The following is a 12033-nucleotide window of genomic DNA, read 5'->3' as shown; positions in this document are numbered from 1 at the left end:
TGACATTTTCGTGCTCCCTTTAAATGTTTCATGCTTTAATGGGCATGTGTAACTGAGTGAAGCATTTTATGCAGTAGCTGGACCTGATTAGACTAAGGATGCTCTTTTTCACATTTTTTAAAACAAAAACATCATGTTCATGAAGATGGATATACATGGGATTGTAGCAGGGAACCATCTGGAGACGTGAGCCGAGTAACAACAGGACACCGATACGGTTAAAGTTGTTCTCCCTTTATTGCCCAAATAGCGTGCTTATATACCTTGTCAAGCTAAGCATCAGCTGTCCACGCGCCATAAGCTAAAATGCTACTGGTTAATGTCCTCTTATCACGCACCCGGAAGGGGGCGTGATAGGCACTCGTCATCAAATCCTGTGCCCAAACTCCTCCTGCTTTGCAGTTAACACATCCTGTTAAACATCCCTATTTTACATAACACAATTGTCTTTCTTCCTCCTTTTGTCCTGCCAAGGTGACTCCAAGGACATTACACAATGGCCTCGTCCTTCGCTATCAGTCCTGGGTTGTCCAAACCCTGCAGTATTATTTCATGGCCGTTCTCTGCAAGGAATTCCTCCACATGGGATGGAAGGCAAATGCCCAGCACTTTAGTTCTGAAGAAAGAACTTGAAGAACCGAGTTTATTTATAAAATACAAAGACCTCAAAAATAAACTATACAAGTATATTATACACACATATACTATATATCGACATAATTATAAATAATAGCTTATAAATTATAAATCTTTAAGCCTTTAACAAACAATTTAGTTACAGAGAAGAGCAAATTTATGAAACATGGCATATACCTTTGCCCTACTTCTTGTCAGGACAATGATAAAATTTACCTTGGTTCTGAGTAAATACAAGAGTCTTTTCCACAGCGTATATCTTACATTAGCAACTTCTCCAAGGTATGACACTGGGGAATAGGTAAGTTACATATATTTTTACTGTTTTTATTATTTGTTACGAAGCTTCAGAGGTGTACATCCCTACAGAGATGACAGTCTGAGATTTTCTATCTACACTCTGTCTTGCACAATTAAAAAGGACTTAGACAAAAGCACAAGATAGACATACCGGATAAACTATTTTAAACAATGTGTAGATCGGCTATTTCAGCAGTCAGCTTATTCTGAGCCCCTGTCAACTCTGCTACTGACTGCTCTGCCTGAAGAGACAAAAAACCAAAATGACAACAAAGACAGGAAAATCCCTGACTTCAAGCAGCAACTCCAGATCCCCTGTTGTGTCTCTGACACACTCCCAGTTCAGTGTTCCCAATAAGCACATGGGGACTAACTACACCAGAGAGCCTCTGTGGTCTGATCACCATTTTCCAAGAAGGACAACAACATTGTCCCTGTCTTCTACTGCCAGAAACAGCATCTGTGGTGGTCTTGCTATCACAACTGCCTCTCCCACAAGTGCTGCCTAGAAATAAGGTGACCATACCTTTTCTGGTACCATGGTAAGCTCATGTTTCTCCTGCTTCAGCAGATCCCTCTGAAGGCGCAATTCCTCCAGCATCTCTCTTGCGACTACCAACTCGCTCTGTAATAACGAATGTTCTCCTTCAAGTGCAGCTAAGTCCTTCAGTCTATGAGAAGGGGAAAGACAAGCAAGTTTTTAATGTAAAAAACATTCTCATTTCCAAAACCACAAGTATAGAATCACAGAATCATTTAGGTTGGAAAAGACCTTTGAGATCATCAAGTCCAACCGTAAATCTAACACTGCCAAGTCCACCACTAAACCATGTCCCTAAGCACCACACTCTACATGTCTTCGAAATACCTCCAGGGATGGTGGCTCAACCACTTCCCTGGGCAGCCCGTCCCAATGCTTGACAACCCTTTCGGTGAAGAAATGTTTCCTAAAATCCAATCTAAACCTCCCCTTGGCACAACTTGAGGCCATTTCCTCTCGTCCTATCACTTGTTACTCAGGAAAAGAGACCGACATCCACCTCGCTACAACCACCTTTCAGGTAGCTAACAGCTTCCCACCTGTTAGTTCTCTCTCTCCTCTTTCATATGTTGGACACAAGACTTTCCAAAGTTCTTCTTTGGGTAAGACAGACTTTTAAAGTCCACATTAATAGTCCCACAATTACTTTTGCCTTCAGCAGTGAACTGATGAAAGAGCTTGCAATCTATCTGGGGAGACGTGTATGAATTTCCAATCTAATAATCACAGGATCACAGGATGATTCAGGTTAGTATGTGTGATGTTGCAAAATGGTACTCCTTGCCCCAAAGGCCTTCTGCACTCAGTCTAGCGTGGAAACGGCAGTACGGAGGGGCTACATTGCATATGATGGTCCTGTGCAAATTCCTCCCAACTCCTTTAGCACAGCCCTGGGTAGCAAAAGGGCTGTACAAGAGACACAGCTCTCTTCACGCTGGTCTCCATTTTTCACCAAGAATCAGTTAATAGCAAAACCACTGTAATATGCCATCTCTTTTCCAGTCTTGCCTTACTCACAAGAGCTTCCGTCAGTCAGACGGTTTTATCCATTCTGTTGAAGGCAATAGTTTGACTAGGGACAGGAACAAGGCTGTGCAGAATGGGTGTGTTTTAAACGTGAACACAGCCCATTCTATGAATCCAACAAGCACCCACAGAAGATAACGTTGCTAACAGCAAAGTTTAAAACACATTTACCTGTCCTGAAGCTCCTTCTTCTCCAGGTCCCCGTCAACTTGCAAGTGCATCACTTCCCAAGTCTTCTGGCTTATTTCCTGTTCCGCTTGCTGCTGTGCCTGATCCTTTAGGACAGGTCTACGCAGAGTAATGGACTCACAGGGCCGTACGCCACAGTTTAGGCAGGAGCAGTTTACAAGTATAGATCCAGAAAGCCTCATTTCCTCTGCCTTCAGCTCTGACAAATCTCTGAAGAAGAATCAAGAAAGAGGTAATGTTCACACCACCATCTTTATCAGCTGACTTGCTTCTGAAGCACGTAATTGCACAACATTAAAAGCTGGCAGGAAAAATGACATCTTCATTGGGGATGAATCATTCATCTGACACTTTGGGATCAGGACACATCTTGATCGTTGAGCAATGGGTCTATTTGACGGTTGAGAAATGAGTCTATTTTCTCCTCAAAGATAAGAAGAAATGTATGGAACAGCCAGAAGGCTTCAAGAATTAACTAGCAGGTCAGGCATACTCTACACATTAAGGAAAGCTTATAATAAAATAAGGTAAATGGCTGACGGTAACCCAGAGTTTGAAATTGCATGCTGACACCAGAAGAATTTACTGTTAGGCTACGCTGTTCTTCTTTGCACAGAAGACAGCTGTGAGAAAGGAACCTCAGAGAGCCCAAGAACAAGAAAACAATCATAAAAGGGAGGGATCAAACTAAGCAAAATAAATTGGAGAAATGCAATAGCAGGGTAGAGAAACTATTCTTTCTCTTAACAGTGTTGGTACAAGAATAAGCAGATGCAAACTGACCAGGATAAATGTAAGCTGGAAATGAGAAGGAAAAAAGATATATATATTCATGAATGATCTTTCCATCAGGAGCAGTGGGAAAAGAAAGCGAGTGAGATTTAAGGCAAACTTTAATCACTCTATAAAAGGGACCGCTCCACATGCTGCATGCATAGCTTTGGTGAGTTTCTTCCAACTTGTCCACGTATGCCTGTGTCTGTGTTAATATGCCCAAACATCAACATAGCCAAGTTCACCTGTTCAGGGCCTCTGCATTGCTTATAGCCTGAGCCCCTCAGCTTTATCTGAAAACCAGCATCAGACAAAATGATTCTGAATATAGCCTAAGGCATGCTTAATGGCATTGCTTCAGACTACCAAAGGAGAAATTATATCTTTAGCCGCAGCTAACGTATCATCAAGGCTCAAAAAGCAGCTGGGAAGGGAAGCTACATTTTTTCTGCAAGAGATCTAGCCTTAACTTCTACTCACCGGTCAGTGGCAGTCTTCATTTCCAGGAAATGACAGCAAAAGGTTACCACCTGACACCACAGGCTAAGTAGACGGCTGCATTCACCCCTTAGGTAGCTGTCATAAAGCTAAACACGCAAAGACAAAAAGAAATGCCAATTCAGCCTTTGCTGTCACTGTACAAGCCTTTCAGATAGGAGAGAGTACAATCATCATCACCAGGTCTCCTTTAAGAACTATTCCAACGGGGGCGGGGGGCGGGGCATCAAGGACTGAAGAGGCACCACAGAAGCATCTTCAGTAGACCTGCCACCTGACTGCAAAGAAGGGAACATCCACACTTCTCCTGCAGGAGCGGGTATCAACAAAGCAAACTGATCGCGATTCATCATCTCGCCATGCAGAGCTGTCTAATAGTCTTGGTGGACGAAGACAAAAACAAGCGCCTCCAAGACCAGTGTCAGATTTGCTTACAACAGGCTATTGGTAAGGGAGGCCTGTCCTGTTCTTCTGTTGGCTACCCTGAATCTGAAAACACACAGACCTCTCTTCAGTCTCTACTGCTGTTGACAGAGATTTAGGATCTATTAAAAAAAGACAAGCATTCATGTGTCACTGCCCTACGGTGCCCAGCAACAGCAAGCATTTGCCTTTGAGAACGAGCAGTACGGTCACAGCACGCGGGCATCTTCCATCACCACAATTTGCTGACACTCCTCCATCTCACACCCCTTCTGCTAGTCAACACCAATACATTCTCAATGTAGTCACAACTTTCACACAGCAAGTTCTCTAGGCCAGAAATAAAATGCATTCTCATTCCATGCTGGCATCACATTTGACATTCCTGTAGCCTATCCTTACCTCACGTTCACTGCGCCATTCACTCTCCTTCAATTCCAGCTACTCCCGGGCCTTCATCCAATCCGCCACCAGTTTTCCAACATCTTCTTTAAGGGCTGAATTAACCTCATTCACTTTATCTAGGTGCTCCCACAGGAGAGTGTTCAATTCTGCCAGATTCTCACACCTTGGAAAGGGAGAAACAGCAATGAGGTCACTGAACAACTGCTATCCACAAGCAGCATCTCCATGATTTTCCAACTCCTTCAACACTGACTTTGTTGTCAAACTGAGAGGTAGTAAAAGTGCTTTCTAGGATTAACTAAGTGTTACGGATGCACAACTAACCAAATCCAATAGGTGTTAAGACTCAGATTTATTCTTCAGCAAAAGTTAGTTAGAAGTCCGGTAACATTTTATAAACCACAGGCTCAATGATGTAAATAGAATTAATACTACACAGCTGACTTAAGAATCCCCAAGATTTAAAGTGATGGCTCAAAATGTGCATATCACTCACCTAAAAGCTGAGGGCTCTCTCCCTTGAGGAGTTACCTCGGACGGCGCCCTGACCAGAGGGGGAGTCCCCTGTGGAAGAATTTGTGGGAGAATTTGTGGGAGAACAAAGGAAACTGTGTGGGGCATAACTGTTGTTCTTTGTTTGTTAGCACAAGAAACCACTGTTGTTCTTTGTTATAAGTTCGCTAAAGTAAGCACAGAAAGTAAGACAAGGTCTGGCGCACGTGGCTGAAAGCAGGTTGCCAGACAGGATACAGACGGAGGAGACCATTCGCGTGATCAAAAGACTTTATCCAATCAGACCACCATTTAAGCGCGTGAACGGCACATGTTAGCCAATCCGCAAATAGCTTACACATGAGTGGATACTAGAAACCGTATATAACCGAGTGTTGCGCAGTTAATAAACGGAGAAAATCATTTGATCCACAGAATCTGCGTTAGTCCGTTTTCTCCCCAGGGCGAGTCCCTGGCGGTGCGTCGGTCTCCCTGGATTGCCGCAGCAGAGAAAGTGTGGCAGTCCCCGACTGCAGACGCGCTGCTCCGAGGAGGACTGCCAACATGTCCTCCAGCGGGACGCCATTTATACCCCTGTCAAATCTGACCTGTGGTCATTTAATCCCTGTTGGCCAGGAGGGTCACCTCAGGGTACCTGGCACATCTCAATTGGCCAGTTCAAATTCAACCTGCGGCCTCCAGGGTTTCCTTCCCCTTCTCCCTTCCTGGAGAAGTTTCGTTTCCTGCTGGCGGGATGGAGGAGGGGGCGATGTACTGCCACACTAAGATCTCTCTGTGATGGCAAACTCATTTGCTGTTTCTTGCTTTGAGCCTTCAATTTCCATCTACAATTTTGGTTCTCCCTTCCTCTTCAACTTTGATGATGCCCACCATTAACGTCTTGCCTCCCCTTCATGCTGTCTGATCACTGGATGCATCATCTTTCTCTAGCATTGTCCTGACCACCTCTCTTCCTCCACTCTCCTCTCTTAAGTTTCTAAGACTAATATCCCACCCAGGAAACATTTAATGAACAAAATTTCAAGAACTGCTGCCCTGTGAACAAGCACAAAATTCAGTTTCTACATCAAAACAGGACTTGTGCTTCTCCCACCTTAGCCTGCAATATACGTTAACACAGTGCACAGATGCCTTTTACACCACACTCAATCTATCTCTTGGGCAGAGGAAGAAAGAAAAGCTGAGAAAGAAATGTGGCAGAAGATGCCTGTGGTGCCAAGTGCTCTACTGGAAGACTCTGGTACAAGCACAGGAAATGTTATTCAGGTAAAACCAAACAGGAAAACTCCTGTGCCATGGAATGTTCAGGATGTCAGGGCTTGATTCTCAACCTAAAATGGGGCCCTGCTGAGTAGCTCACCTACTGAACCGTAGAATAATTTAGGCTGGAAAGGGACCTTTGGAAGTCACCCGGAATAAGCCCCCGCTCAAAACAGAGACATTCAGCACACAACACTATTACTGCACCACAGAAAACAGACTGTGGACCTTTCTCCTTTCAAAGCAGCTTGCCCAACTGCTCCCCTTGGGGAGACTAGGTAGCACTGGCAGGTTTTCCCTCACTTCCACGAGCATCCAGGATACGAGGTATGAGGGAACGCTTCTTCCTTGTACCTTTGCTGCTCCTCTTCCACCTGAAGCAGTGCTTTCTCCAGGCTCTGGTCTTCTGTGGCTTCCCACCTGCCTGGAAGGGGTCCCTTCAGAAGAAAGGAAAAGTTTAGTCAAATTCTTGTCTTCCCTTCACTGCTGTTAGCATCCACCGCTTTCCGCTCCATTCGCTTGGGTAGCTCAGGAGCTTGTGGCTTCTTCCAGGCGTAACAGTGTCGTGACTATGGAGAGCAAGGCAGGGGAAGGGTGGTGCTCAATGCAAGTAGCTGTCCTCAGTCCCCCACTGTGGCACTCTCGCAGCTAGGTCTCCTTAGCTCACAACCGTGACTGCTCACTTCGACTTGAAGCCTGGGAATGCTCTCCTACTCTCCTACCCTTTGTTCTTCTTAGGTTTACTTTAGCCGTGAAGCAGAAAGAAAAGCACGTAGCCGTATGTTGAACGCCAGCATTCTTGCCTTCCAAAATGCCACGTTTCAACCCATTCTTTTTCAGAGATGGCCATATAACGTAACAGGCAGTGTGGCCCTCTCCTGAGCCCTAGGACAAAATGCTACGCCAGCAATAAAGCACTCTTTCTCAAAACTAAAATCCCCCTCCACAGGGTTTCCTGCACTGGCATTTCTGGGACCACTGGCTCCTCTAAGAATGGCAACTGGACAAAACACTCACAGGCAAACTTACAGCGCTTCTTTAAACCCTCAGGCAGCAAAATCTTGCTTCCCTCTGCCATTGCTTTGGGGAACTTGCTTTGGCCTGCGTTAACGAATGCTACCTACACGGTCTTTAGTTAGCAACCTGCACACTCACCCCTCCTGCTGCCAGCTGCTGCTCCAACTCTCGACACCGAGTCCGGTACTGCAGTACCTGGATGGAGACATAGAATGAAGACGAGCGAATGCAGCTTGCAACAGGCTCGGCTCCTCCTGCGTTAGCTTTTCTCCAAGTCTTTACAGCCCAAGCACAGCACGTTCCACAGCACTGCCGATGCCGCCAACAAGAAGTCGTTACAATACAGGCAAGCTTCACTTTATCTCGTACTGAAGAAACTGAGACGGGGTTTCTTTTACACGTACTGCTACCTGCTCATCCTAAGAGCTGCCTGCCTCGGCCCGGGACCGCCCCAAACCACCCGCACCGGCTCGGCTCCTGCCTCTGGAACAGCCCCCTGCTAACGTGGCCCAACAAAGGCGCCTGCGAGCCGGGCATCTTTATTTCAGTACGGACAAGCCCTCACGAGAGGCTCGGCAGGGTTACAGCGGCAGGGCCAGGCGCCCAGCGGGCCGGGCCGGGCCGCGCAGGAGGGTGGCTCCCGGGGCCTCCCCCGAGCTGCGGGCTCGGCGCCGTCCCGCCCGCGGCAGCGCCGGGGAACGCCCCGGGGAGGGCCCCGCTGGGGCCACGCCTTCGCCCCCCGACGTCGCCATCGCCGCCGCCGAGGCCCCTCTCAGCGCTGTGCGGGCGGCCCGGGCACCCCGGCCCCGCCACCGCGGCCCGTCCCCGGGCAGCTCCCCGCCGGGCCGGCGCCCCCGCTCCTCACCTTCGCCTGCAGCTTCTGCACCAGCACCGCTTGCCGGTGCTGCGCCTCCTGCGAGCTCTGCAGCCGGCGCCGCAGGGAGGCCTGGCTCCGCGCCGCCATGCCCCCGCTCTCCAGCCGGGCTCCGCCGCCTGATGGGCCCCGCGGCGGGGGCTGCTCCACGGCCTGCCCTGGCGGACTGCGCTCAGGCGCCTGCCAGAGGCAGGCGCAGCGGCTCACCCTGCCCGCCGGGCGCGACTGGGCGCCGGGCGGGACAGCCGGGCTCGCTCGGGGCCGCTCTGTGGCAGCGCTTCCCTTCTCCCTTCTCGCTTCTCGCTCCTCCTCGCTGCTCGCTGAGGGTGCGGGGGAGAGGCCGCCCCGGCAGCCCTTCGCTCCAGCGCGTTCCGCTCAGAGACCGTTAAGGGCCCCGCAGAACGCTGGGGGCAAAAAGCGCTCCCGGAGCAGTCTGGGAGAGAAGGAGCGCGAGGAAAGCCCAGAGGGTCGGATGGCGGGGTCTGGGGCCACTGGGGCAAGAAGGGTGGGACCGCAGGGACGGTGGAAAAGGTCCATCGGCCAGGGAAGCCAACTGAAGAGCTGGAACTTTCTACGAAAAGCTCCAACCTCAGCCCCTGGAGCAGGAGTTCCCATCTAGTACGAAACCCAGGCGTACATAGGTGGAACAACTGAAGCTTTCGCTCCCTGTTTTGCAGCAGGAACAGGACAGACTGCAAGCAGCGAGAGAGAAACCAGCATGGCAGAGAAAAGTTCAAATTTACAGGACAACGAACTCTGTGAATTAAGCTTTATTTCATGAGCACGTGAAGAAATACAACAAACACACACGACAAACAGGGCTCGGTCCCCTTTGCCCGGACTACTCTCTTACGTGAATTCACTGAGGCACTACTCAAGCCATGACGTTTGATAACTTACAACCCGTAACACTTAAAGTCGCGGGCTTATGAGGAAAAAAAAAACAAAACTGGTATGGGAGATAAAACTTCTTCAATTCTCAGTCACAGCCTCCGAAACCTGAGCAAATACAGCAGCAGATAGTGTTACCAAAATCCGGAATAAAACTCCTTAACACCAATGTGACGTTAAGAAGCACGCACTTCGTTTATTGCAGCGCTGGATGCACGGGGGATAATTCCACCTAGTGTGCATGCCACAGCTTCAGCACAAACAGGTTATATGGAGTAACTAATGACATATTAATCGGATTACTATACATATGCATAAAAGTTATAACTGATTATCATAGTACTGCCTACATCCAATCATGTGCAATGAAGAATGCATTTGAGTCGAAGGGCTGCTTTTACGACCACCAACCCATTTGAGATTCTGTTGGCTGTCCTTGAAGTCTTTGTTCTTGTCCTTGTTCTTTGAACTTGAAGCTTAACGCAATTTCAATCCCATGTGGTCAGTTTCAACATTGTTCTCATCTGGTGTACAGGAACATCTAGTCATAAGAGCAAAGAACTGCAAAACTTATAAGTAATTACTAGTTAATCACTTGACTACACTTTTGTAATTACCTCTATTAGCTAGTCCCCTGGCTACACTTCTGTCTTTTGTTTCAATCGTAATGTTGGTGCTCAAACACAAAATTCAATAGAAAATATATGAGGTTTCTATGGTTATACCTATCATGATTCATCATAGCTAACACAATTCCTTATGGTTACAATTTTAACTTGTAAGTACAAAACTGATTTTTTTTCTTGCATTGTAACAATAGGAATCGCTGCCTTGAACAAGAACTTCAAACTACATCGTCTATCTTAAAAATGAGGAAGTAGAAATGCAGGACCTAGAGTTGGTTACACCAGCAGCAGGGAAACCTCTTTTGAATGCTCGCCAGTCTGCGGGAATGGTTGCCCATCATTGATGTCTGGGTCCCATACTCCTTACCACGTGCTGTTTTGAGACAGATGTCATGGAGAAGTTTATCCAGGGAAGGAATAAGATTTTGTCTTTCTGCTGTATCAGGTTTCTAAGATCAAATGCGACAAGTTCTGCTTTTCCAAAAAAAAACCCCAAAACAAGCCAATGTAATGCGACAAGTTCTGCTTTTCCAAAAAAAAAACCCCAAAACAATCCAACGTATCGAGATGTTCGTCCTCCTCTTAGGTGTTTTTTAGAAGGCTCCTGAACTTGCAGAGCTGTACAAATTAGAGATTGTTTGTCATGCTTCTTGACTTTTATGCGTTACCACTCCAGAGTATGTTGTTAGTAAGGCTGATAAACACCGTTTTGACTCAGTCTGTTTCTTGAGAGCTGCTGCTTCTTCTGAGCTCCAGCTTCTCTTATTTGATCCGGCTGAATTATGTTCTGTCAATTATTGGGCTGTAGCAACTATTCTTGCCAGATGTTTTTCTCAAGAGCCTGTTGTTGTCGTCAAAGTTTTGGACTCTTATCTTCTCTGTCCTGTTTTAGAGACTGACTTTGATTTATCCTTAAAATGGAGCATATTTACTTTGGACTGCCAGAGATTGGTGTAATCAGAAATATGTGCTTGTTCTCCTTCTTGAAGATACATCCTCCATCGTCCATCAAAGTAGTGAAATCCTACTGTTGTGGGTCTTATTGTTGTACCACTCGCGTGCCCCTTTACCCTGAAGGATGTTATCCTGGTTGCATGCCTGTACTAGTGAGGCAGTGCTGTGTATGGTAGGAACCTGGCACACAGGATGCCATATTAGATCAGGGAGACAACTTCAGCTTCTGGTTCCAGAATCCTGTGTGTCATATGAAGCAGTTGGTTGAAGTCTATGGATGTAACAATTTGCCTCCGCAGTACTACAACAAGTATTGGTTTTGTGTGGCAAGGTTTTGGTAGCGGGGGGGGTTACAGGGGTGGCTTCTGTAAGAAGCTGCTGGAAGCTTCCCCTGTGTTCAAGAGAGACCATACCAGCCGGCTCTAAGACGGACCCGCCGCCGGCCAAGGCCGAGCCAAACAGCGATAGTGGTAACGCCTCTGTGATAACATTTTTAAGAAGGAAAAAAGTTGGGACGGCGGTATTCGGCAGCTGGAGAGAGGAGTGAGAACATGTAAGAGAAACAACCCTGCGGACACCAAGGTCAGTGAAGAAGGAGGGGGAGGAGATGCTCCAGGCGCCGGAGCAGAGATTCCCCTGCAGCCCGTGGTGAAGACCATGGTGAGGCAGGCTGTCCCCCTGCAGTCCATGGAGGTCCACGGTGGAGCAGATATCCACCTGCAGCCCGTGGAGGACCCCACGCCGGAGCAGGTGGGTTCCCGAAGGAGGCTGTGACCCCGTGGGAACCCTGCGCTGGAGCAGGCTCCTGGCAGGACCTGCGGATCTGTGGAGAGAGGAGCCCACAGAGCAGGTTTTCTGGCAGGACTTGTGACCCCGTGGGGGGCCCACGCTGGAGCAGTCTGTGCCTGAAGGACTGCACACCGTGGAACGGACCCATGCTGGAGCAGTTCGTGAAGAACTGCAGCCCGTGGGAAGGACCCACGTTGGAGAAGTTTGTGGAGGACTGTCTCCCGTGGGTGGGAGCCCATGCTGGAGCAGGGGAAGAGTGTGATGAGCCCTCCCCCTGAGGAGGATGAAGCAGCAGAAAATAACGTGTGATGAACTGA

General features: G+C 48.0%; 1 protein-coding gene across 1 annotated transcript; it reads right to left on the bottom strand.

Annotated features, from left to right (window-relative positions):
* Positions 1-1076: 1076 nt before the first annotated feature.
* On the bottom strand, positions 1077-7943 carry LOC128144001 (centrosome-associated protein CEP250-like). The gene is made up of 7 exons (XM_052792215.1): positions 7721-7943; positions 6890-7002; positions 4790-4955; positions 3947-4053; positions 2675-2902; positions 1463-1607; positions 1077-1178 (listed from the first exon to the last, which is right to left on the bottom strand). The coding sequence occupies exons 4-7, from the start codon at positions 3964-3966 to the stop codon at positions 1101-1103; spliced, it is 471 nt and encodes a 156-aa protein (XP_052648175.1). The 5' UTR covers positions 3967-4053; positions 4790-4955; positions 6890-7002; positions 7721-7943; the 3' UTR covers positions 1077-1100.
* Positions 7944-12033: the final 4090 nt, after the last annotated feature.

This window comes from Harpia harpyja, chromosome 1, assembly GCF_026419915.1.
Source record: "Harpia harpyja isolate bHarHar1 chromosome 1, bHarHar1 primary haplotype, whole genome shotgun sequence".
NCBI lineage: Eukaryota > Metazoa > Chordata > Aves > Accipitriformes > Accipitridae > Harpia > Harpia harpyja.
This window is presented reverse-complemented; position numbering and strand designations above follow the sequence as displayed.